Source organism: Camelus ferus, chromosome 18, assembly GCF_009834535.1.
Source record: "Camelus ferus isolate YT-003-E chromosome 18, BCGSAC_Cfer_1.0, whole genome shotgun sequence".
NCBI lineage: Eukaryota > Metazoa > Chordata > Mammalia > Artiodactyla > Camelidae > Camelus > Camelus ferus.
Window position 1 is genome coordinate 14,322,991 of NC_045713.1, and position 20,686 is coordinate 14,343,676.

The 20,686-nt window shown below is 54.6% G+C and overlaps 2 protein-coding genes across 4 annotated transcripts; both read right to left on the minus strand.

Moving 5' to 3' along the window:
- Nucleotides 1-1,298: 1,298 nt before the first annotated feature.
- LOC106730151 (zymogen granule protein 16 homolog B-like) lies at nt 1,299-3,518 on the minus strand. The gene is made up of 4 exons (XM_014562799.2): nt 3,435-3,518; nt 3,267-3,348; nt 2,949-3,054; nt 1,299-1,784 (listed from the first exon to the last, which is right to left on the minus strand). Exons 1-4 carry the CDS (start codon nt 3,501-3,503, stop codon nt 1,445-1,447), a joined length of 597 nt encoding a protein of 198 aa, XP_014418285.2. The 5' UTR covers nt 3,504-3,518; the 3' UTR covers nt 1,299-1,444.
- A 10,788-nt stretch (nt 3,519-14,306) lies between these two features.
- On the minus strand, nt 14,307-18,934 carry PRSS21 (serine protease 21). 3 transcript variants are annotated; one of them, XM_006174068.2, is made up of 7 exons: nt 18,611-18,934; nt 18,471-18,500; nt 18,353-18,379; nt 17,982-18,147; nt 16,986-17,269; nt 14,935-15,089; nt 14,307-14,639 (listed from the first exon to the last, which is right to left on the minus strand). In XM_006174068.2, exons 1-7 carry the CDS (start codon nt 18,675-18,677, stop codon nt 14,400-14,402), a joined length of 969 nt encoding a protein of 322 aa, XP_006174130.2. In that variant the 5' UTR covers nt 18,678-18,934; the 3' UTR covers nt 14,307-14,399. The 3 variants fall into 3 exon arrangements, with proteins under 3 accessions (XP_006174130.2, XP_032315350.1, XP_032315349.1); XM_032459459.1 differs by lacking the exon at nt 18,353-18,379; XM_032459458.1 differs by having other exon boundaries at nt 18,353-18,500; nt 18,611-18,695.
- Nucleotides 18,935-20,686: the final 1,752 nt, after the last annotated feature.

The window sequence follows — 20,686 nt, forward strand, 5'->3', positions numbered from 1 at the left end:
GTTAATGGATTCCTGAATTGTTCCCACAGATTCCAGGTTAAGAACCACTAAGTGGCTCTCAACCAGCATTCAACATTCAAATAAAAGTAGAGAAGAGGAAAATGTCAGTGTGCATCTCCCCTAGAGAGAGAGAGACAGGTGGGGAAATCTTTGCTTGGTCTGGGGTTCTGAGCCCAGACTTTGCACCCAGACTACTTCAACTTGAATCCCAATGCTGCCACTTAGTACTGTGTGACCAGGCCAAACCACTGTGCTCTCTGTGCCTCGGCTTCTTCCTTTTCAAATGGGAGTAATAGATGTCCTGTCCTCTGAGGGCTGCTGTGGCAGGGAGTTTAGGTGGGATGGGGCCAGGCACTGTGCAGAATCGCCGAGTGTTTGGCTGGTGCAGTTTGACAGATGTGTGCGTGTTCTGTGTCACAGCACAATGTGTTCCTGTGGGTCATAGTCCAAAATGTTGGAAGTCTGGAGGGCTCTGAGACTCAGACCTTGGCAAGCCCTCTTGGAGATTCCCAGTTTGGGATGGGAGAAACAAAGAATTTGCAAGGTCTGGAGTCTACATTATTGGGCTATAACAAATGACCATCTTTCAAGAATACTGTCCTTGGCTACCCTTGGCGCTGGCCTTTGCCGAAGTTGATTACTTGGCTTGGAATGCCCCTCTCCCCTTGTACCCAACTGGCCAGTTCTCACTCAGCCTTTAGGACTTAGCTCAGATATTGACTCCTCCAGGAAGTCTTCCCTGAAGCACACCCCACCACCGTACCGCTGGGCAAGACTCTATGCACAACACCCTGTATCTGTCCCTATCAACACAGATGCCACAACCAACTGCCAGTATCTGCTTCTAACCTGTCCCCCATTGGGTACCCCCAGCTGGACATCTGGCCTCTTTTTAATTCCTCTGTGGTCCCAGGGGACTTCTGTGGGCCAGGCCTTGACAGACCTATGCTGAGTGAGTGAATGAGTCACTGAATGAATGAGTGGATTCTCTGAGGCCTTTTGCACATGCAGAGAATCCTGGAATTGAGCCTGGGCAGCACAGGCCACCTGGATGGGATGGGGGCCGGGAGCAGGATGGGGCACCCTTGGAGCCCTGAATCCTCATATTTTATGGAATCAACCAGGGTCTGCATGGGCACATCCCTCATCCTGGGCAGAATCACCGAGGCCTGGGGTGTCAGACCCACCGTCTGCCTCATCCTGCAACTCTGCTCAGTGATCTCCAGCCCGGAGGCCTCACCCCCCACAAGCTCAGAAGGCTCTGTTCGTATCTCAGACTCAAGGACCATGCCTGGATGCACTGTTCCAGCAGAAGCTTTATTTATTTGCGGATTCTGATTCAAGGTCTCAATCTAGACTCCTGTGCAGTCAGCCCACAACCAGCCAGACAGCATCACAGGGTAACCCACAACCCAGCCCTGCAGACAAAGAGTGACCAATTTCCTCAGGTTGAGGCACTAAATGGTTGAACAGTGGTCACCTCTACTAGAGGATAATCCCACTCAAAGCCTATGCTGGAGATGCCCAGCAACTTATACTGCCCAAAGATTCCAGTGAGCACCTTCTCACTCCCATCAGGTAAGGCAAAAAAGTTCCTGCCACCATTCTCTCCAAATACAGTCCAGTTATTTTGGTCAGTGTAAATCAGCAAGTACCGGAGGAAAAGCCTGTAGGAGCCGTAGACTGCTGTAATGTGTTCGCCTGGCTGCAGGAGAAATTCCTGGCACGTCCCACCTGCAACTCCATAGCGTTCACTCCAGGAGGAGCCATACCTCACCTGGATGCTGGGAGGAAAAGGGAACTCTAAAAGCTCGGGATCCAAGGTGACTCACCAGACCCACGTCCTCTACCCTCACCCCCTGGGCACCAGCAAGGAGGTCAGCCCTGTGACTGCAGTATAAGTCCCTGAGCACATGACTTTGGGTTTCTGAGACAGGCACGTGGCTCCCCATCCCCTGCTCCGTCTCTTTCAGACCCAGTGATTTGGGCTTTTAACCAGCCTCTCCAGGCCTCACTTTCTCATCTGCAAAGGGGGAGTGATTTGGAGGGTCGAGGGAGTCACTGACATCTTCCAGCAGGAGAGCTCCACAAGGTGCCCAGTCACCATGACCCTCAGGAGGTGCCAGCTGCTCTCATTACTCAGAGCAGGGAGCTGTCCCCTGGCCAAGCTTGGGCTTTTGGAGCCCCAGTCACTGCCACCAGACCAGGTAGCAGGCCTGAGAAGCAGGGGACTCCCACACTCATGTGGGGGAGCTCCACTCACTCTACCCCTCTGGGCTGATCTGTGGTCTTCCCCAACCTTGGTTTCTATCCCCTAGCCTTCCTTTGTCACCTGATCCCACCCACATTCTGTCCCCTTTGGTGCCTCCTGCTCTGTCCCATTCCCTTGCCCAGGTCCCTGGGACCCTATAAGTGCAGAGCAAAGATCCACCCCATACTTGAGCAAAACACTCCCCACAACATTAGAGGAATGCCCCTGGACTTGCTGCCTCTACACAATTCTTGTGTTCAATCAGTGGTCCACTCTGACCCTCACTTCCTCTTCTCTTTGATCGTAACCTGAGAAGACCTTCCCCATGCTTTTCCCATGAGGCATTCTCATACTGAGAGACCAGTATTTGTTGAATTGGGGTTGAAAGGAGAAAGTTGGGAGAAGCATCATCTATGCCTCCCTTTAGATCAACCCAGGAAGCAGAAGCCAGAATTGTAGGTGGAGAGAGAAAGAAGTGGTGCTGGGGTGCAGGAGAGGAAGCAGCAGAGGAAAAGGGACAAAGGGAAGGGATGGCTGGTGTCCACACGACTCTGAGGCCTCAACTAGCCTCAAAGAGTCATCAGGAACCCAGTGAGGATGTTGGGGGAAGAGGCCCTCAGCCGTCTTCCCCAAGTTCCCTAGGCTGTGGTGTGAGTGGGAACACAGTGATGTGGCCACGTGGCCTGGTCCTACTCACCTCTTAACTATGCCCACAGCACCTATACACACTCGAATCCCGGTTATTTCATTTGCATTGTCTTTGGAGGTACTGAAATACCAGCCTCCTCCGGGTCCATAGGTCTCTAGGATGAACGAACCAGGTGAGAGAGAGAAAAAAAGACACAATGATATGCCGGTGATCTCTGCCCAGAAGAGGATGGGACAGTCCTGAGACTAGATTTAGTCTGTGACAAGGGCTGGGACCAGACCTCAGGTTCTGGGTGGAGGGAAGTGAGGGTGACCATCGGGGACAGGGGGGGGATGGATTGGTGGGGGCAGACCCAGCCAGACTTACGTCCTGCCCAGCAGGAGCTGCTCCACAGGAGGGCGAGGGTCAGCCACAGCAGCATGGTTTCTAGCTGGGGAGTCAAGAGCTCCTGTAAAGAAGAGGACAGGCCATCTGACTCTTAGTGGCCTCGCCAACCTCGAGGGGCCCCATCCATGGCACGGGGCACCATCTTACCTGGCCTGGAGAGTCTTGTGGCCTGGTCCCGGCACTGGGGATTCTTGCGGTGCCTGGTCCCCCTTCCATCTGGCCCTTTATACCCTCCTGGGCCCTGTGGGCCCCTGTCCAGAAGGGAGGAGCAGGGGGACAGGGAATAGCTGGAACGTAGGAGCTCTTCCTGGGGGAATCCCCAGAGCCATCCTGGGGGAGGCTCCCGGACATGCTTAGTTTACTTTCTTGGCCCCGTGGCCTACACAAACAACATGGGATATGAGAGGCATTTATCTGTTACGTCTGGGTCTCTGTCCTCTGCACCCAGACGTGACCTTGACTTCAGAAGTAAGGGAGTTTCCTGAGAGCCTTTTCCAGCTTGGTCAAAAAGTTTTCAACCCCAGGGGGATGTAGAGGTCCGCTGTGCCCAGAAGCTTCATGAAGCCCAGGCCCCTGTCTCTTGCAGAACCCGGTTCAGGGACTTATTCAGGCCTGGGCAAAGCCTTGGGTGCCCCTGGATTTCCCCCTGACCCTCAGAAAGTCGGAGTGGACAGTGCAGTTCTTTGCACCTGGTGCCATGTGGTGGAGACACCCCAGATGCTGGCCTTTCATGGCCTGTCACTGGCAGACATCTGTGATCTCTCCTTTGTGCTGGGTCTCAACGTTGCTGGGGATGAAATGGACTTAGTGTGCTATGAGGTGACCGGCAGCTAGGATGTGCTGACAGGAGGCACAGCAGATGGGGCAGAGGGAGATTCTCTAGGCCCGTTCTTCTGAGAGCACCTGGGGCCAGGATGAGGAGTCAGAGTTTATCTGGGAGGTTACAGGTGTTTCTTGAGGGCTCCCAATCTGGGGACCCTGCTGGTGCAGTACGTCCAGGCTTTCTGTGATTGGATGGAGCTAAGGAAGTCAGCAGGACCTCCCTGGCCATTGGGAAGAGCCACAGGGTCACAATCATCAACCAAGGGTGTGATTGTGGGTGTGAAGCTGGATCAGATCAGGTCGGAATACTGGCGTCCTGCTTTCTAGGCACGCCCTTTGGGGAGCTTAAGTCACCTCCGTGTGCTTCAACTGTCCCCTCTATTACAAATGCAGTCAGCAATAGAAGCTCCTTGCAAGGTGCTCTGAGAATTCACTGAGATCCTTCTCCATCCAAGGGCCTGAACACTCAAGTCTTTATGCCTCCAGGCAGGTGCACAGGATGTTCTTTAAGCAGATTTTGGAATCGCCTAAAATTAGAAACAACCGACTTGTCCCCCAGGCTGCACGAACGATGACCTCGCTGCGGTGGAGAAATGCACAGGCTGGAGAAGGGAATGCATCCCCTAGGCTGTGCTGATGTGTGGCCATAGGGGACAGGCTGGGTGTGGACTAGAGTGTCCAGAACACCCCATTTGGTTACAGGGAGCAGAGGTGCAGAGCATGGCCTGGAGTGTTCACAGCCTCACTTGGGAAGTGCTGGCTCACCAGGAGCTGAGGACACTGCCCTTATCAGGAGAGCAGGACTGTGGGGTCTGGGGTTGGCAGGGGAAGGCCCTGTCTACTGGCCCTCCATTCCTTACATCAGGGACCTAGGCCAGGGGTCAGCACACTATGGCCCACAGGCCAGTTTGCCTGTTTTTACACAACCCATGAGCTGATAATGCTGTCTATATTTGTAAATGATTATCAAAAAATTCAAAAGAAGAATTGTAACAAGTGAAATACCCTGAAATTCCAATGGCATTGCCCATAAATATGTTATTGCCCATTTATTTGCATATTGTCTGGGGCTGCATCCTAGCAGCAAAGGCAAAGCTGGCCAGTTGTGACAGGACTTTATGACCCAGAATACCTAAAACATGTGGCCCTTCACCCACAAAGTCAGGATCGCCAGTGGATCCCTATTCCCTTCCCTGGAACTGATGCAGCCCTGTCCATGGTGCTGGCGGCAGGGAATGGGGAAAGGGGGTTTATAACGGGCTTCATTTAACAACCAGCCTTGAGTGGGGAGAAGGGAGCAGAGAGGAGCTTTGTCCAGAAAGTTGCACCCTTTCTTCTGGCCCTGCACTGGTCTCCCTGGAAGAGCTCCTTAGGGACTTAGGCTCCCACTGACTCATGTTGCAAAGATGAGAGCCCCACACCCTGTCCTCCAAAGCTCTTCACCCCACCCCAGCCTGATAAACACAGCAGAGGGTGGGCTGGAAACAGCAGGGTCAGCAGGCTGCAGAGGGACAGAGAACCCCTCCTGAGGCCCTGGAGTCTCCGGGGCGGGCGCAGGCGGAAGAGACCTAGGGCTTTGGCATGTACAACTCCCACAGGAAGGGGGCCAGAGGTCTCACAAAGGAGGCTTGTGTTCTTGTCCCAGCCCAGCCTCAGGCACTTTTTCTGGCAATGCTGCCAGTTCAGATGCCATCCTTTCAGCTGCAGGCTGCCAGGGTTTGTCGCTCAGAATGAAGGTCTGTCTGGGCCAGGAATCCAGGAAGCAGTCCCTGACATAGAAATTGGAGGAAGACACAGTTGCCAGTCTGGACAAAGAGAGTATGACAAGACTTGCCCAAGGGCACACAGGAGGCACATTTTCATAGAGTACATGACGAGCATGCTTATAAAGAATGCACATGTACACACGTGCATTCAAAATGAAGGTGTGCACCATGGCTCACATGTGGATGAACCCTAAAACACACACAGCTGCCCAGCTATCCCCACACACAGGGGCTTGCACTCGCCCCAGACACCCGTGCACACCTATGCTAGAGCTTTTGCACCTGAAGAAGCCCCACCCGCTCGTCCACCCTGGCCCAGTGCTGGCCCTAAGCCTGCATGGGAGACTCAACACAGGCCCTTTGTCCCCTGGGATCAGAGCTCCCCAGGAGGGGATTTACAAGCATTTTAACCATAATCCCCTCTCTGGGCATGCCTTGGACCTCCCTCTGCCAGGATCCCAGAACAACTGGAACTCCTTCTCCTGGTAGAGGCAGACGCTGGCCAGGCTGGCTTGTGGGTCAGAGCTGGGTCAGGGTTGACACCTCTTGTCTCCCTGTCCCTGGCTGTGGGGCTTGGGAAGATCCCCCTGCAGCCTGAGACATAGCAGACAAGAGGGTCTCCATCCCAGCCTACTCAGAGCTGGCTGGCCCCTCCCTGCAGCCCTCTGGAGGAAGCCCCCAGCCTCACTCAGAGGCTGGATCCTGTGTCCCTGGCTCTGGTCTGGGGGCAGGTCTGGCAGTGCTCAGACTCCTGGGGTGAGGTGGGGGTGCTGGCTCCTTTACATGGTCTCATCTTATGCCTTAGACCCTAGAATCAGATGGAGGATCCTGCTGAGTGAGGGAGGAATATCAGAAGGGAAGGGGCATTTCTGTCGCAGTCCCAAGGGAAGTCCAAATCTGGCCTTTGTGCATGAGTCTGCTTCTGGGTGGCTGCGGCCAAACAAGAAGGCCCACCCTAAGGGGACAGCTTGGCTGTGCATGTCTGAAGCCCTCAACTCTCCCCCATTTACTCACTTATTCAAAATCTCCTTGGATACCACGCTTTAAGCAAAACATTTTTCTCCACTTTTCCCCAGGAGAGACTCAATGCATTTATTGGAAAGCTAAGACACACAACCACACATTGCATCTAATCTTTTATGTAATTAAAATTCGATTAGAGCAAGTGTTGAAAATAAAATGAACTATACCCAAGGGTCAAATTGAGAGAGGCAGGATATCTAGGTTCCAGTTCCCCGAGGCTGCCCTGGCACAAGTGTTTATACCTGGTGTACATGTCTGCGTGGGCTGCTGTAACAAACACTGCAGACTAGGGGACTTAAACAACGGAGGTTTATTTCTCACAGTTCTGAAGGCTGAAGTCCAAGATCAAGGCTCCGAGTCAAGAGTCTGTTCTTGGTGAGGGCTCAATTTCTGGTTCAACCCACTACAGGGAGTTACCCAAATAGCCTGAGATGTTCCTGGAAGCCCCTTATGAATCCCAGATCTGCTGTATCCTGCCTCCAAGATGCTAGACCCACTGAGTCTATTAACTGTCAACTCAACCCCATCTGCCTCCCTCTTTGTAAGGCTCCACCATATCGCGGGGATCCAGCATTCCTAGAGAATTCTTCTCTTTGTAAATTTTGTGTTGTTTTCTAGGGTTTGGAGGTACCTGGGAGAAGCAAACACAAGTGTCTAGGCCTCCATGCTGACGCACACTATTACCCATCCTTCCATCTGCCTGTCCTTGAACTTGCCTTTCCAAACAGACTACTGAAATAATATTCAAACAAAACTAGGGTTTTTTCCAGATGGTGGGATTTGGAACATTTTTCTATTTCCTTTTCTTTTTTGTATTGCTTTGATTTTTTAATAAGATTGTACTAATTTTACAAAGATAGAATGATTTTTTTTTAAATGAGATACACTTTTTAACTTGTAAGTTCTCAGAAGATATAAATGTGGAAGCCCTCAGTGTCAAGGACAGTGTGGGAAGTGGGTGCCTCTTACTTTCCTGGCAGAGTGGACTGGGCACTTTCTCCTGGTTTAAAAACCTCAAAAACATGAAGCCGTTTGACTAAAGCATTGCACCCATAGAAAAGTTATCCTAAGAAATGGTTAGGAAGGTGTGCCAAGATTTATAAATGAAGATTTTCATGAAGAGATCACTTTTAATGACAACCTTTTGCCAACAGCCCAAATATCCACCACTAGGAGATTGATTACAAGTTTGGTTCTGGTGATTTTAAGTTTCTTCTTGACATTCCTTTTGCTGACTTTTATTTTCTAACAAGAATGCATTACTTTGATAATACTCGTAAAGCCATTTTTCCTTTGCTAAGAAGTCTGGTTCTGCAGAACAATTTCTCCCATCATCTGAAACACCTGTCCAGGGCAGTGGCATGATGAGGCTGATGAGAATGGGCAGATGAGCTGCCCCAGGCAGGGCACATGCCAATTCTTCCAGCCACAATCCACCTCTCACATTAGAAGGAAAAACAAGCCCCCTTTATAGGCAAATGGTTTGGTGGCTCATAAGACTCAACAAGGGAGGGGCTCCTGGGGTAGAGAAAAACGGAGACCCTTCCATGAAGAAGGACTCTACACAGAGAGCCTGAGCAGCTGGAGACAGAATGAGGTGACCGCAACGGGGAGGCAAGGAGTGGAGGTGGGGGCAGAGTTATCACAACATAGAAATAAGTTCATGGACATAAGCATTGCTTCAGGCACCTTAATTCCCTGCATTTCCATCTACCTGCTTTATTTAGTAAACATCCAATGAGGAAATAAGGACACCAGGCCATTTCCCCACTTCTAGATGGACACCTGGACCCTTTGAGCAGCCTGGTCTCAGCTAACCTGCGCCCCCTCGTGTTGGATTTGGCACATGGCAGGGACAGGTGCTGAAAGGAAGGGAGGCTTCACTGGAGAAAAATTCCACCTGAGAAGATGTAGGCTGTAGGATCAGGGGATTCTAAAAGAGAGACCAGGGAAACTGACAGGATCCTAGAGACGGTGGGGCAGCCTCTCACACAGCCCTGGTGAAATTCCTCAAAAGCGAGGGTCCCCTGGTCAAGTAAGTCTGGGAAACGCTGCCTGCTGTATTTCTTCTTCCAGATTCCTGCTGCGTTTTAGCATGTCAAAGTCATTGAAAAGGTCTGCATCAAAGAAACCAGTTTAACTTTCCCCAAAGTCTGTGATCATAGAATCCTTTCACAAATGAAGTGCATTAACATCCCTGGGAAATAACATTCCAAAGGAACGCACATTGGGAACACGGCTCAGGAGGAACCATGGTTGAGGAGGAGGGCTCAGGAGGAACCATGGTTGAGGAGGAGGGCTGGGCTGCTCCAGGATCAATTTGGAGGAGACGTGAGACAGAGATCCTGGCTCAGTTCTCATGCCGGGGCCTCAGGGGTCGGGAGGCCGGTCAGATGATGATTGTGGTGGCGATAGCAAATGCGTCGTGCTTACTCTAGACCAGGTATTACTCTAAGCACTTTATCTATTAACTCGTGTCATTCTGACAGTCTAGAAGGCAGGTATACATTTTTAGATAGGAAAAGAAATGAAGCTGAACCCTCATCCATTGCTTGTGGGAAAACAAAATTGGTACTCTCCGGCCGCTGCACGCTTTGGGACACATTTAAATCAAAATAACACCTTCACGGTCACCCACGGGGGTTGGGGGGAGGGTCACCTGATGCCCCGAGGGAATTGACCCTTCAAATGAGAGAAGGCCTCCTGAGAGGATGAAGGAACAGACCCACTTGTCTCAGGTGAGATTCCTCAGAGGTAGATGCTGAGGGGAATCAGGTGAGAGGAAGGGAGGGCCAGGGCGGGGTGGGCACGGCGGGGTGGCTGGCTGCAGCCCCCTTCTCATTCTGAAAGAAGGGCACCGCCCAGAGCCCAAGGGATCCGGCCTAGGCAGGAGGCAGCCGGGCTGGGGGCAGGGTTCCTCCTCTGGCTCCGCCCACAGCGCCTGGCAAGGTTGACGTGGGGATTTCCTCTCAGGGCCAGGAGAGGACGCAGTTCCAAATGAGCCGCCTGGGAAGGGCAGAGCCCTTTGGGCACAACCCCTCCTCACCCACCTCCCTGCCCTCCACACCAACCTTGTGTGGGAGACCCCCGAGGAGGAGAGTCAGGGAGAGGTGAGGCCCTCAGAGGCCATCCGGAACTTTGTGCAGGGGGTCACCCCAGGAATCCCCATGGGGCCAGAATTAGTCCCCACCCTGCTTAGCCAAGAGGTCGAGTCAATCCTGCTTTGCCCAGCCCTGCCCAGCCTGGCTCCCAGCACTAGCCTACCCTGGAAACCCGAAAAGAAGCGAGGCGTGACTATTTCTTGGTTTTGTGCACTTATTTGTTGACTGGACATTCTTCCCAATTAGGAGGTGACTTTTTCAAGGGCAGGCCGGGGTCTGTTTGGGTCATTCATGCGTCACCAGCTCTGGAAGACAGGATTCCACTCCCACCCCCACCACACCCCATAGCAGGCCCTGTGCTGGGCTTAGGGATCCTCAGCCTGGGTTCCGTGTCCCCTCGGGCCCTGGCTGTCCTGTTCTGCTCCCCCACATCCCCATGTCCCAGATGCCCTCACTACGTGTGGCCACCAGGCTGGGCCTGCCCGTCTTCCTGGTGTTGACTCTGATGCTCCTGCGCCCAACCCCTGCCAGCCCTACAGGCTCCTGGCCCGGCCCAGGTCCTGGTACTGGTTCTCAGGAAGGGACGAGTCGAGGGTCTCTCATCCCCTCCTGTTCGCACAGTGTCCTGACGGCTGGGCCTGGGCGAACATGACTGGGCCCTACTGCCCACCTTCCAGGACCTTCCTCCACCCTCCTGTACCCCTGCCCCAGCCTGATGGCTGATTCTGGCCCCACAGGGAGCTTCCCTGTCCTCCCAGGACAGCACTGCGGGGCTCTCACATGATGAGCCTCCCAGCCCACTGGGGCTGAGATGCGGTCCCCTGGTACTTCTGCCTTTGTTGTTCCTTTTCTGACATCCCAGGGAGCTGTGCCTCTGCGGGTAGATCCCATTGAGGGCTCCCTCTCTCCACCCTTCTCCTGTCCTCAGGTCGCCCCTGAACCCTAAATCTGCCCCAACTGACGCATGCTGGGTCTGATGCCTGGCGGATCTGGGTCTTAAAGTTTGTGGGCTAGAATTCTGACAAGTACCTAAACTGAGCTAAAAATCCAGGTGTTGGTGGGATGGGTACATTTCTGGAAGCTATGGGGGAATCCATTTCCTTGCCTTTTCCAGATTCTAGAGTCCACCCTCATTCCTTGGCTCGTGACCCTTCCTCCATCGGCAAAGCCAGCAGTGGCAGATGGTGCCTTCCCACATCACATCACTCTGCCTTCGTCCTCCGGCTTCTTCTGGTATTAAGGACCCTGTGAGACACTGGCGCACCCAGATAATCTGGGATAATCTCATCTCCTGCCCTGAAGTCTGCAGAATCCCTTTGCCACATGAAGTAATCTGTTCACAGTTTCTGGAGATTAGGAAACAGACATACTTGAGTTCCATTATCTTCCCTCATACAGGTGACTTCCTTGGAGAGGGCGGGTAGGAGATAAACCTTCTAAGCTTTCCTGCCTGGGAATGACAAAATCTTGCCTTTCGTTGATGGTTCGCTGGGTTTAGAATTTTAAATCTAAAATAATTTTCTCTCAGACCTTGGAAGACCTGGCTGTATCACTTTCTAGTGTCCGATTCTAGAAAATTAGCATTCTATTGTTACTAATAGTAGTGGTCCTGAAATTTTTACTTAGAAGTGGTGCATGAACAATAGTTTGGCTGGAAGTAGGTGGCTTGAATCTGCAGCTATGAGAGTCTCTTCCTTGAGCCTGTGAAAATATCGCTCATCCAAACCACACAACCAACTGGATTCTTGTTTTGGTTTTCTGATTACAAAAGTAAGTGGCTAAAGGAAAAATCTGGAAAGGACTAACAGGAATAAAAAAGGTGGTAATCCCAGGGTAACAAGTGTTGATATTTTAGTGTCTCTATACGGGTACCCAGCTCTCCGTACAATAAAATATATACAACACTCTGAATTGTGTTTCCATTTAGAACCTGCCAGAAATACTTCAATTTCTCTGTAATTATTCTATGAAACATTTGTCAAAAGGGAAATAATAATCTTAGGGGCTGTCCAAAGATCTGTTTTGGCTTTCTACAACTTTTTGGAGAAAAAGAAAAGGAAGGGGAAAAAAATGTAGAAGTGGTGCCACCCATAATATGTGGTGAAAAATAACAAGCATGAGCTCAATAAACTGATAAGTAACCTATAAAAAACAAGGCAAAAAAAGCATCTTATGACTCAACAGGATGAAGCTGCTGGTTTAACTGTCTAAGCAAATTTGAGAACTAGAGAAAGGCCCTGTTAACCCTGGACAGTGGGAAAACATACCATAGGATATTGGTCACTTATGGTCTAGCTACCCCCACCCCCGTCAGATAGGGTCCGCCATGTCCCCACCATGCACGTCCCCCCAGCGGTCGTGCACTCCCAGCTTCAGTTGTAGCAGGACAGGCAATTCCACTTGCAAACCAGGTCAGTGCCCACTGGCCAGTGATGGGGTCCCGGCTGGGGGCGGTGCAGCCCTTGTGTCCAGGAGTGCCAGAGGCCACTCTCTGGGGGCTGGGTCACCTTTTTGGTGGAAAGCAGCTGGAATGTGAATGCTGAAGGTTCCGGAAACAGGTGCTGTGGGGTGATGAACCCTGAGTTTCCCCACCTAGGAAAGGCCCTCCCCCATCACTCCTACCTGAAGCTCCCCAATTGCCTTCCCAGGTCGGCTGGAGAGGTCTTACCATCTTTGGCCTTTCCCAGGACAAGTACAGGGAGCGAGGGCAGTGGCCACCGGGGTTGAGGGTTGCCCCTGCCTGTGCTTACCCAGCTCCTGGGGCTCCGTGTGCACCAGCTAGGCCCATGGTTACCTGGGTCTGTGCCCAAGATGACTGCAGTGACCCCGGGACAGAGTGTCGAGGGGTTCACTGTCTCCCCAGCCTTGGGCACCGATTCCCAGTGGGGTCGCTGAATGTCTTCACCGAGTGGGCCTGCTGTGTCACTCACAGGGAGAGCATGTGCTACTCAGTCCCGCTGTGGCCTCGTGCACCAAGCCTGCAGGCTGAGGGCCCTCCATGTGGGAAAGCCCACGTTAGTGATAAACTGTGACAGTCGGCCTGGAGGGCTGTAAAGGGGGTGATGAGCAGGAGTGATGGGGTGGAGGGAGCAGCAAGCACCCAAAAAGAGGCAAGGTCTCAGCTGAGGCCTGGAGGAAGGCAGGAGTCAACCAGGAAAGAGAGGAACATTCTAGACCAAGGGAGCAGCACCTGTAAGGATGGAGGCGGCCAGAGCCGAGGGGGGACATAGTGACGGGGGTGATGGAAGGGGGTCCCTGCAGGGGTGGGGTGCCCGCTGGGCCAGGACCCTAGGAGCACTGGGAAGCAGTCAGGGGTGCTGAGCTGGCAGGCAGGGAGTGGAGACTTCCATCTGGTTTGGGGGTCGCCCACCAGCATTCACCCACCCTCCCTGTTTGGGGAACCAGGCCTCCTCCTGGGGCTCACAGGTGAGTAAGGAGGATGGGCGCTGTGGGTGGGGAGTGAGGACAGATCTAGACGGATGACAGCCCCTCACGCCTTCCTGCACTCACAGTGCTCATGGATCTGGTGAAAACACAGAGCTGCCTGGATAGTTCCGAGGTGCCCGAGTCAGCCCCGCAGGCCTGGTCCCTTGGCTGTGCTGAGGCTGGGTTCTGGGACCCCAAATTGGAATGGGGCACAGACACTCTGGATGCTGCCCCCTCCACCCAGGCAACCTTGTGGAGCTTGGAGCCCCCACGCCCCCAGGACAACCCTCAATCTCAGGGAGTCAGGAGAGATGCGGCCTCGCCTGGATCCTTGTCCTCCTCGGGTGATGCTGAGGCGCATCCCTGCGGTTTCTCAGGGGCCCCCAGCCGGACTGCACCTCAGGTACCCACAAGGGTAACCTCCACATCTGGGCCTCACTGGTTTCATCCCTCCTTGCCTCGGTTTGCCCACTCTTCCCTCGGGCTTCTTGGCATCACCTCCCAAATAAACTACCTGCACCCTCGTCCTGGTCCCAGGTCAGCCTTTGGGGGACCGTGGCAAGACCAGGAGCGTCTGCGTCTGTGTGATGGGGAACAGGGCAGGAGCGCTAGGAGTGCTGGGGTGTTTCCTCACAGCACCCCCACTCCAGCCTCCCTAGTCCCCAGGGACCCTGGTGCTGCTACTGTCCTTCCATAAATGATCTTTCTGATTGAGCTAACCTGAGAGGGTTCTGTTGTTTGCAACCCAGACCTATACAGCGCAGATGGGTGGACAATGACTTAGGAGTTAAGGAGTGATCTTGAGGTGGACGGGACCTGGGTGACCATGAGGGCGTCCAGGAAGCCACCCGGGTCCACAGAAAGCTCTGCAAGGCATCGACTTGAACACGCACATATGTTTATTACAAAGGAGACAGAAGGGGACAGGCCTGACTCAGCAGATGGCCCCAACTCCCAGGGGACACCTGTTGGGCTCAGGCCAGCAGAAGGAATGGGGGAGCCCAGAGCAGAGGGAGGAGCAGCAGCGGCGGGCTGAGGTCTGGCCTGTGAATGCTGTTTTTGACCATAACCATTCGGATCCATTCGTAGTGCGAGCTAACGTTGGTGTAGACGCCGGGCCGGTTCGGCCTACCGCAGCCCACTCCCCAGCTCACGATTCCAATCTGATACCACACCCCTTTCTTTTCACAGGCCAAGGGTCCGCCTGAGTCACCCTGGGGAGCAGCATGGGTGAGCCCAGCCTGGGGCAGGGCCGGAGGGGTGGGCAGAGAGGCTGGGAGAGCAGGAGGGGCTGTGGAGCTGGACAGACTGGATGCAAACCCCCTCCTCCCCCTGGAAGTGACCAAGCCTCAATTTCTGCATCTGCAAAATGGAGCAATAGTCTCTACTCCCCACCAGGGTCAACATGAGGACCAAATGAAGTACAGGGATACAGATTTCTCTCAGGCCTGGGGCTGGGGTGGTGGGATACTAGGGCCCAGGAGCCCTGGTTGGGGATGGAACACTCACAAAGCAAGCATCCTTGTCGCCTTGAGGATCGCCAGCACAAACCATGTCTCCCCAGATGTCATGGCGGAAAGAGGGCAGGGAGAACAGGTGGTTACACATGGTGGTGTTTATGATGCCGACCTCCACTTCCTGGAGGATGTAAGGAGATGGCAGTCCTGCCGAGGAGTTAAGGGGACAGAAAAAGATGGCATCCTGAGCCTCACCTCTGCCATCTGGTTGGGAGGAATGGCACTGGCTATGGGGGAGAGGGGTCCCTGGGGCACCCACAGTGGCTGGGACACTGCCTTTGATCCCTCTGCTCAAGCCCAGCCCCCAGAACGTCATGGGTGAAGAACAATATCACAGAAGGATCTAATGGATGGGCAGGTGGATACAGCACCTTCCTGAGACTCTGTTTCCCTAATTGTTGCATGCAGATGACAGGCCCTGTCCCAGGCAATGAGGACAGACCTTAACACTCGCAGGGGCGGGGCTAGTGCAGCTGAGATGGTTTAGGATTAATTCAGTCCCACAGTAGCACCCAAGTGCCTGAGCAGGTGGAACCACCCTGGGCCTCTCTCGGTGCATTTGGACATTCCCGGGGCCGGAGCCCACAGCTCTACGATGCGCTCCTGCAGTACCCCTAGGATGCGGTGCAGTCATGCCCAGTTCTCAAGTAAGGAAAGATTCCGGGGCAGAAATGCCCTCCCCTGACCCCAGCACAGTTCCCAGAGTAGTGACAGAGCCTATGTGAACCCAGGTCTGTCCAATTCCTAAGTCTGGGCCCAAATCACCTCCTTATCCCGCAGAGAACGGTGACCACAATTACACCAAAAGCTGATGTGTAAGTAGAGCTTCCAGTCTGCTTGGCACTCTGCTAAACGCTCATATATGGACACTTTCAAGACTTGGAACCACCATCTCAGGTGGGAACTATTATTACCCCATTTTATAGATGAGGAAGCTGAGTTAGATGAAGTGCCTTGCCCAAAGTTTCCCAGCCAGCACACAGTACATCTGGTTTGGGGATGAGGAGGTGGGGCTCAAGAAGTCACCTGTGAGAATGAGGGTTGAGCAGGGAGCTGGATGTGACCACCAGTCAGCTGAGGTGGGAAGGGCACAGAGTCTGCCTGGCTGGGCCCCTCAGCTCACACCCATTCAGCTCTTTGGATCCAGGGAGTCTGCACAGAAGCCCTTTCTCTAGCCCCTCCCAGCGAAGGGAAAGGATGGGCTGTGTCTCCTGTGGACTCCTCTATCCCCCCTGCCAATTCCAGATGTGTGACATCGGGGACACATTCCCCTCTCTGGGCCCACGCTCTGGCTTCTCCATTGACCCATGGGGCCTTGGGCAATTTCCTTGTCTCTCCAAGCTTCCTCATCTGTAAAGTAGGTATAAAAATGTTTCCAGCCTTATTTGTAGGTAGGCTCCTGAAGGAAGAGAGTCCCTGGAGCCCAGAACAGGGCCAAGTATACACAGTGCACAAAAGGAGCTTTATCTGTTATGATCGCTGTGGTTAAGGGTGATGAAGGAGTGGGCTGGGCCAGGGAGTGGAGTGAAGGGCAGTCTAATTGGTGGGGCTAGAGTTTCAAAGGATTCTTGGTGAGACAGAAGTGGGTGAGAGCTCCCGCAAGCCCAAGGACTCCTGCAGAGATTTAGCAGAGAGCTGAGGCTGGAGTGAGGCTTGAAAATGCAAGGAGAGACAATGAGATGGATGTAGAAGAATGGGGGAGGATGCAGAGTGGGAAGACTGAATGGCTGGGGGAGGGGAGAATGCTTGAATAAATAATCCCTGAGGCCTTTCTGACCCTGTGGGCTGGGGGTGCAGGCCTGGGCTAGCTGGCCTCCCTCTCAACTCTGCTTCTGGCTCACAGTCTCCGGAAGGGCTGGGGAGCTGAGTGTGGGTCCAGGAAGGCCTACTCTGTTAGCGAGGAGCAGGAGTGGAAAGCAAGTGTGGAGAGAATGCCAAAGAAGAGGCACAGCCCAGGTGAGGACCACTGAGGTCGGTGCAGCTAAAACAAGTGGCCAGTGGCATGGCCCCCTTCCCCACCAGACCCGTCTGCCCCTGCCTCACCTTGATCTTCTTTGATGTCCCCCCAGCCGGTCACCCAGCAGTCAGTCCGGTTCTCGAACTCGTAGTTGTTGGCCAGGACACAGATGGGCTGGATGTACTTATTGTAGTTGACAGAGGTGGACAGCTTCAACAGGGCAATGTCAGACGAGGAACCCCCCATGTATCCGTGGCTCAAAAAAATCTGCTCCACCTGGTAACGGTTGTAATAGGCCTGTAGGTTCCAAATGGATGGCATGGCGGATAGCTCACCAAACTGGGCTGTCCATTCGTAGGGATCATTGTTCCTGGTTGGAGAAAGAGAGCAGTCAGGAGTTCTCAGAGGGACTATGGGACACCTGAGTGCCCTGGGGCTGCTCCCTGAAGGGAAAGGGCCAGGGCTGCTGCGGGGCTCCCCCCGGACCATTAGCAGGTCTTTCTACCCACCAGAGTCCAGGGCAGAAATGGTGAGGGCCCAGAGAGCCTCCAGCAAAGTCCCACGACCTGGGGACTTGGGGGAGGGCTGGAAGTGGGGGAAGGAGGGTGCCTCTTCTGCCAGCTCACCAGGCCAGGTACTCAACCACCTGGCACCTCCCAGAGCCCTCCTCAGAAAGGAGGCGCCACAGCAGACTGGACTCAAAACAGCTTCCATGGTGACCATCCCCACAGGCCAGGCTCTGTGTCCAGCACTGACTCACCTCCCCTCACTCCTCCCAACCCAGGGCTCACCTCCACTGGGAGGTGGGATGAGGAAGGTGGAGGCAGGTGGTGCCATTTGGGGAGAAGTGAAAGAAAGAAAAGAAAAGAAAAGAACAAGACACACAAATGTGCATGGGAATGTTCTGGAAGAACATTCTGGAAGAAACTGCACAGGGTTTCCTCCAGGAGCACCAACGGGGACCTTGTGGGTGTGCTGGGGCTCACCAGCACACCCGGGCCGCATCCAGTGCGATGTGCGGGCAGATCCCCGGGTGCAGACCCAGAGCCCAGGGTCAGCGGGCCGCCCGCCCCCAGACTCACTTTTCGAAGCAGTGCGCGGCCGAGAGCACCCAGCGGCGGTTGAGCAGGCTCCCTCCGCAGTGGTGGCTGCCCCAGAGGCGCAGGCTGGCCTGCCACGGCCAGCGCCCCAGCTCCGTGTCCTTTCCACCCACTATGCGTGTCGGGATGCTCCGTTGGCCGCAAGGCCCTGGGATGGACAGACGGACACGGGGCTGAGCTGCAGAAGGCGGGTCCACCTCGCCCACCCTCAGCCACCGGGGTGCGCGAAGGGAAGGGACTCCCTGGGGAACCGCGTGTCCTGGGGTCGCGCAGCAGAGGAAGACAGGGACGCTGGGGACCCGCCCCACGTGGGCCGCAGGTGCCCGCCCCTCCCTCAGGGGCCCATCAGTTACATGTGAGCAACGACGAGTTCTGGAAACCTGAGGCGGGGGAGAGAGGAGAAGATGAGGCGCCCTTCAAGCGCCGGTCCAGGTGCCCTGAACAGAGAAGTGCGCCTCCTGGAGGCCTTACCTGGAAGCAGCAGTTCCTCATCCTGCAACGCTGGGTGGGGAAAGTGGGGGTAAGAGAGAAGGTGAGCTCCCTTCGGTCTCCACGCGCCCCGTCCTCCCCCATCACCCCTAGTTGCGCCCGCAGCCCCCGCCTGAGCTCACCCTGCCTCCCGACTTCGATCTGCACCAACAACTGCGCCAGCAGCAGCGCCCCGACCCGCGCGTCCATGGCCTCTTCTCTCGCCGCTTAGCGCCCCCTCTTCTTCCGCCTGCTCCGGTGCTGGGCTGGGGCGCCCCCTGGGGGAGAGGGAGCCACGGGAACCCTGGCCCTCGCCTTACCCCAGGTTGACCTCTCTGGTTCAAGGGCTGTTGGCGAACGTGGGACCTCACATGCCCCAGCTTTGAGCTTCTGCTGGGGCTGGGTCCCCTAGCTACATATCAGGAACCAGAGCACCCAAACAATCCCTGTAACGCTGGGGTCCTGGCTACCCCCCTCTGCTGCCCTCTTTTCTACCCACTCCTTCCTTCAGGAAGGACCAAGGACCTGGCTCACAGACAGGACTCCCATGACAGCAGTTGCCTAGTCCTCCCTGAGTGCCGATAGAGGCCGAACTCTGTTGAGGTGAGCCAGGAGGAGAATATCCCTCACAAACATTTCTTGGGGAAATGATGGTCTTGGGTCTGGTCCCTCCCTGAGCTGGCCTCAGGCTAGTCCCCGCCAGGCCAGGCTGCCCCCTAGCGGCAGGTCCCAGCCCTTTGTATCACCCTCCTGAAGATTAAACCTTGAAAGTTGTAACCAACTTTCATGAACTTTCTTGCCCCAGATCCAGAGGGGGAAGGAAATTCCCAGAGAAAGGAAGAGAGAGACACCACTAGGTTCACCCAAGGCCCTGGAGATTGGTGACTCTACAGATGGGGCCTGGGAGGGCTGTGCCTGCTGGGTGCCCCTCTGTGTGTCCTGAACACTATCAGGGGCGTGGTGAGGTTCATGGAGTGAACAGTCCCCCAGCGTTGGATTCTGGGGGGGGGGGGGGGTCCCTCCAGGCAGTAAGCCAGTGTGGACTTGCAGGAGTATCCCCGGGGAGCCCTGGGTCTCCAGCCTAGCCTGGCAGCACCCTCAGCAGGGCCTGGGTGGTGAGTACCATGGGAATTAACTGCTCAAGGCTGGAGCAGGCAGAGCCAGAGACCTTGCCTGGTGGAGAAGAGAGGGTTCTCAGATGGTGTCCTTGACCCAGGGCACCTTGGGGGAGATTTGGGGGAGATGCGAGGTGCTCAGTGACTATGGAAACTTCTCTAGAGAGTGAAGCTGACCTGTTACCACACCTTGATTTCACACACTGCAGAAGTGCCAGGGGCATGGGCTTTGGCTGCTGGACTCAGGGACAGACTAGGTCCCTGGGTGGGACAGAGGATTAAGTTTTCCCCTAAGATGGTCCCCCTCTGTGGCCTTTGGCACTGCAGCACTTGTGCCTGACCCACCCCCTGTGAGCTCCCTGGATCAGGGATAAGTGTGGCTTCTTGCATGAGACACAGTGCCAGCTACCACCTCCTGGTGCTGTAGGGAGGGGCCAGGAACTCCTCCTCCACCGCAACCGGAAGGATCACTTAAGCCACAGGTTCTGCGCAAATCCTCCAGGCGGCCCCCCTCCCTTGAGGGCCTCTTCCTCCAGCTCTCTCCTCCCCATGACCACCTGCCTGTCCCCTCCTCTTACTGTCCTTTCCTAGTGAACACCAAGCTTGCTCCAGCCTTGGGGTGGCCTCTCCGTGTGGACTCCTCTCCTAGGTGGTCACACAATGGGCTTCTTCTCTCCACTCAGGTCTCAGCACTAATGTCACCTCCTCAGCAAGGCATTGCCTGCCCCTGCCCATCTAAAGCAAACCCCATATGCCCCCACTGACTGTCTTTCTCACTGACCTGTTGCATTTTCTTCCTAGAACTTAGCAATTTCCAACAGGATCTTGTTTGGTCATTTGTGTGTGTAGCTGTCAGCTGCCTGCAAGGGCTGTGTGTGACACACCTGGTGAATGTTTGTGGAACTGAAGGAGTGATGGAGGACAAAAGGAAGGGAGGCACCGGGAGGGAAAATGAAGGAGAAAAAGGAAGGATGCAGGGATGCTGTTGGCAGAGCATCCCTAGAGAGGATGGGAAGGGGAAGGGACTCTGGCTCAGGAGGTTCCAGTGGTCACCATCAGAGAGGCAGCTGCTGGTCTCCTGGCCCAGGAGGAAGACTGTAGGTG

Coding starts and splice junctions, on each gene's coding strand:
- LOC106730151 (XM_014562799.2), bottom strand. CDS start 3,503: ATGGAAGGGGGACCAGGCACCGCAAGAATCCCCAGTGCCGGGACCAGG. Junction 3,349..3,434: donor CACAAGACTCTCCAGGCCAG/GTAAGATGGTGC, acceptor TCTTCTTTACAG/GAGCTCTTGACTCCCCAGCT. Junction 1,785..2,948: donor GCTGTGGGCATAGTTAAGAG/GTGAGTAGGACC, acceptor TTTTCCTCCCAG/CATCCAGGTGAGGTATGGCT.
- PRSS21 (XM_032459458.1), bottom strand. CDS start 18,491: ATGAGGAACTGCTGCTTCCAGGTAAGGCCTCCAGGAGGCGCACTTCTC. Junction 18,148..18,352: donor GAACTCGTCGTTGCTCACAT/GTAACTGATGGG, acceptor TGTCCATCCCAG/GGCCTTGCGGCCAACGGAGC. Junction 14,640..14,934: donor GCGACAAGGATGCTTGCTTT/GTGAGTGTTCCA, acceptor GCTGCTCCCCAG/GGTGACTCAGGCGGACCCTT.